General features: G+C 33.2%; 1 protein-coding gene across 1 annotated transcript; it reads left to right on the top strand.

Annotated features, from left to right (window-relative positions):
- The first annotated feature begins 1,224 nt into the window (after nucleotides 1-1,224).
- Nucleotides 1,225-3,861, top strand: LOC110797918 (thaumatin-like protein 1b). Its single transcript, XM_022003051.2, has 3 exons — nucleotides 1,225-1,500; nucleotides 2,742-2,975; nucleotides 3,331-3,861. Exons 1-3 carry the CDS (start codon nucleotides 1,437-1,439, stop codon nucleotides 3,771-3,773), a joined length of 741 nt encoding a protein of 246 aa, XP_021858743.2. The 5' UTR covers nucleotides 1,225-1,436; the 3' UTR covers nucleotides 3,774-3,861.
- The last annotated feature ends 674 nt before the right edge of the window (nucleotides 3,862-4,535 follow it).

Raw genomic sequence — 4,535 nt, 5'->3', positions numbered from 1 at the left:
ATGTTATATTTTGGCTGTTTAGCCTTTTTCCTAGTCTTGGTTAATAAAATTAAACATTTTCCCAAAAATAAAATTAAGAACTTAGATTTATCAAATAACAGGTTTGTGCTTGTTTTTACCTTAAAAGTATAGATTTAAACAGTTTTGATGCATATTTTAACCTACAATTTACACATGATTTTTAATTAGGGCTAAAAAGGCTAAATTAAGGTTCTTATGACACTTTTTAGTTTATAAAATGGCTGAAAATTTATTATAGTGCAATTGTCCAAGTAATAATTAGTTTTATTAAGTTGTAATAGAAGGAAGCTTTGAATAGGTGATCACGAGCAAGATGGCATCTCTAAGAACGTGAACACATGTTTAGAAAATTGTTATTTGATCTTGTAGCTAGTATCATGTCATAGGCATGATGGTGATTACTTGTCCATAAATTAAAGGAATGCATAATTGCATGAATTGTAATGTGTAAATGTGTAATCATGAAAAATACTATATATATTTTTGTATTTGTCATAATGTACGTACACGCATGTTGTATGAATTCATTAGTTTGTTAATACATGCTCAAGGAAACCGTTTATTCCATGTGTTTTATTATTTAATATTCCATGTGTTCGCTTATAAAATAGAGATATTACCTTATAATCATACAAAAGAATTTGAAGCTAAGAGCATGATAAGCCCCAAATCTTAAGACTTGAGTTGTGCTGACGTGGCATATGACTCATCAGTCTTAAGATCAAACACGTAGAAATTGTAGCATTGAAGTAGACAAGTCTTATCAAAGTCTTAAATTGAGTCTTGAAAAACTAAGACTCAACTATTTTGTATGTGAGATAAATTAAAATTATTTTGTACATAGATTTACAAGTCTTAAATGATTTAATGGGTGAAGAGCTAAATTTGATTGAATCTTAAGGAGTCTTAACAATAATTTAATTATTTAATATTAATGAAATGTTTACATGACAATTGAAAAAAAATCTTAAGACAAGACCCCTTTGATCTTGCTCTAATTAAGTATCTCAACTTATTTAAGATAAAGATGATAAATGCAAATCTGGCATTACGTAACTTAAGAAGATTATAGTGTGCTAAATATAACATTTGGTTTACTTATTTTAAGAATCTATTAATAATCCCTAAATATTAGAGCCTAAAAGTTGTGTTGCTTCTCTACCCATCTTATATAAATAATACACAAGTAATTGAGAGCAAAGTTGTGTTGTTTCTCTGCCTTATTATTTTTTATCACACACATTTTGTTGCGTGCCAAAATGTCCAACAAGGCTACAACACACACATATATATAAATACAGATATATCAATACACACAACATATTCCATATAAGCTCGTCAATGTGCTTAACTTAGACTCATTTTGTTGAAAACTACAAGTATATATCTCAAATATTGCGCAAGCTTAGGCAAAAATGACCAACATGACCAACTTTTTGGCTTTGATGATGCTCATTTCATTTATGTTCCTCATTTCTGGTAAGTAATCACTCGATAATTTTCCCGCTATTCACTTTCGCCTTAGTCTGGTTATTACTTGCTTAGCCTTCACATTAGACCTATCAAAAATCGACCCGACCTGACAGAAAATCGACCCGAATCCGACCCAAAAATATTGGGTCTTGAACTGTGACTCGTAACCCGATTTTATCCGAACCCCTACAACCTGAAAAGTAATGGTCAAAACACGACCGAACCCGTTTTGGACCCGACCAATTGAAAATAATTGTACTTATAGTAATACATGAGATTATGAGAAAATTTAAGCATAATAAACACGTTATTTTTACTATTGTTGTGTGTAATATGATTTTAATTTGAATTATACGTCATTTTATGATTGAATTTGACTAATATAAACTTGTGTAGGAAAATTTGTTAATTTGTGCCCAATATTTTGTATATTTATCACCTAAATTAATGAAAATATAATGCGCGTTTTAAAATCTCTCAACCCGTTGGGTCGACCCGAACCCAAAAGATCTGGGTCTTGAACAAGCATTTGTGAACCCGAACTCGAGAGTGACCGACCAGATTCAACTCAAACCCGAAAATAATTTTTTACAACCCGACCCGACCGACCCGTTTGACAAGTCGATGGAATAAAATCTTACACATTGATGGTGAGTTTCCCTCACCCTCCCCCCGATCACCAAAAAAGTGCCAAGATTTAACGGGTAGGGCAACCTAGAGAATAAGATACGGCCAAGAATCAATTTCGCTACCTAAGAAAAAGCATCGAATAATTATGATGCGATCATATTAGCATTAATTTTTTCCGTCAAAATAAAAATAATACTTTCTCCATTCTTTTTTAAATGACACAATTGTACTTTTGGCACTATTCGATCATATAATATACTTTATACTTAACAAAAAATATAGGCATGTGGGTCTTGTTATAATCGTCTCATCCTATAGTTTTATAATATCAAACTTTTATAATTTTTAACCATTGATAATAAAAGGTATTAATGGTTGAAATATTGCATGCATTGGCAAACGTGACAAAAAAATTGTGTCATTTAATAAAGAATGGAGGAAGTATAAGCTTTAATCCAACCACCAGTTTTGGCGTAATTATGTGTTATCGAAACTTGATGGGCGTTTGATAAATTACGCCAAAACTCGAGGGTATTTCATAAAATATCCGTAAAAAGAATTATGTTTAGTTACATTTCTCGTGCAACAAAAGAATGAATATGTATTGGTTTTTGCAGGAACAACCTCAACACAATTTATATTCAAAAACAATTGCCCCCATTTCGTATGGCCAGGGATCTTAACCGGCAGCGGGCCTCCGTTACCATCTACCGGGTTCTCTTTGAGGCCCGGTGCTTCCTTCACTTTGGGTGCCCTCCCTTCTTGGTCGGGTCGCATTTGGGCTCGCACACGTTGCTCTCAAAATGCTGCCACACATAGGTTTGTTTGTCACACCGCGGATTGTGCATCAGGTAAAGTTGTGTTTGACATCATAGTAGTATCTAATAATTTTAAAAAGAGATAACTTTGACCGACATATTATTTTAGGAGAGTGAGTTGAATTTATTAAAATAAGATGAAAGTGGAGTAGTGGTTGAATTATTTATTCATTATACTCCGTAGTAAAAAGATGATGTGGGACCCAAAAAAAGAGAGAAATATTAATATATATTGGAAGTGGAAACCAAAAAATGTCAAAAAAGAAAAGTGTATGTCTTTTTAAATTAAAATACGACCGTTAAAGAAAAGTGTATGTCTTTTTAAAATACGACCGGTGTAGAATGTATTGAAGAGTTGAATTTGCCATTTGCCATTTGCCATTTGCAGGCCAGGTATCTTGCAATGGAGCAGGGGCAATCCCTCCGGCCAGTCTAGTAGAATTCACCCTAAACGGGAACGCAAATTTAGATTTCTACGACGTAAGCCTAGTTGACGGATATAATCTTCCGATATCAGTGGTACCAACAAACGGCGGTTGTAGGCGAACAGGTTGCCCCGTCGATATAAACAGATCATGTCCACCAGAGTTGCAAGTTAAACGTCGTAGGGGTGGTGTAATTGCATGCAAGAGTGCATGCTTAGCCTTCAATAGGCCAGAGTTTTGTTGCACAGGAGCAAATGGTACGCCACAAACTTGCCCACCAACGAGATATTCCAACTTATTTAAGGATCTTTGTCCTCAAGCTTATAGTTATGCTTATGATGATAAGACTAGCACTTTTACATGTCCTAGTGGTTCAAGTGATTATATTATCACCTTTTGCCCTTAGTTAGATTGTGTCACATGAGAAACATCTATTATATCTATACTAATATATATTATATATTAAAAGGCGTTCTTAAGAACGTATATTGTCACGTGTGTCGTCTATCTTTATTACACCACTGTCACCATTATTTAGCATTATGTCATGTCATTACAACAATGAAAAACATGTAACAAGGATCGAACACCATACCTCTTTGTTAAAAGTTACACTTCCTACCATCTTAACCAACCACAACTTATGTTATATCTCTCTAATAAACTTTTAAGATAAATAATACACTAAATAAAAGTGAATGAAAAAAAAAAACAAGGGAATGATTACTTAATTTATAAATGTACAGTTATTATTTTCTTATTCTAAGCCTACAAAAAAAACCCCGGTGTAATAGAGGTAATAATGAATAAGTGGATAAATATTGACGGAGGTTGAGTAATAAATCAACTATTGATAAAGAAAAACCCGACTTTGTTTTGATTTTCGTACTTGGGGTTTCAGATTAGGAAAGTTGTTGATCGGCCACTAATCTTGTGTCACCGCCGTAATTCGATGACGACACCATCTATATGTGTACATATTATACAAAAAATAAACCCGAATAAAAGTCAAAATCCTGGACAACGCCCAGGCCACACACTAGTTAAAGTGAAATAACGACTAGTCAACCGTTTTAATAAAAACTATTGTTTGACTTCACAAACTATGTACTATTCAAAATTGATGAACTAGATAAACATTGCACATTAGATGATTTTACAAGCTTAC

Source organism: Spinacia oleracea, chromosome 2 (genome assembly GCF_020520425.1).
Source record: "Spinacia oleracea cultivar Varoflay chromosome 2, BTI_SOV_V1, whole genome shotgun sequence".
Classification (NCBI taxonomy): domain Eukaryota; kingdom Viridiplantae; phylum Streptophyta; class Magnoliopsida; order Caryophyllales; family Amaranthaceae; genus Spinacia; species Spinacia oleracea.
The sequence above is the reverse complement of the archived record's forward strand: the minus strand, read 5'-3'. Positions and strand labels throughout refer to the sequence as shown.

What these genes read in the sequence shown, in the direction of transcription:
- LOC110797918 (XM_022003051.2), top strand. Translation starts at nt 1,437, where the DNA reads ATGACCAACATGACCAACTTTTTGGCTTTGATGATGCTCATTTCATTT. An exon ending in ATTTATGTTCCTCATTTCTG is followed by an intron (nt 1,501 to 2,741) that starts GTAAGTAATCAC and finishes TGGTTTTTGCAG; the next exon opens with GAACAACCTCAACACAATTT. An exon ending in CACCGCGGATTGTGCATCAG is followed by an intron (nt 2,976 to 3,330) that starts GTAAAGTTGTGT and finishes TGCCATTTGCAG; the next exon opens with GCCAGGTATCTTGCAATGGA.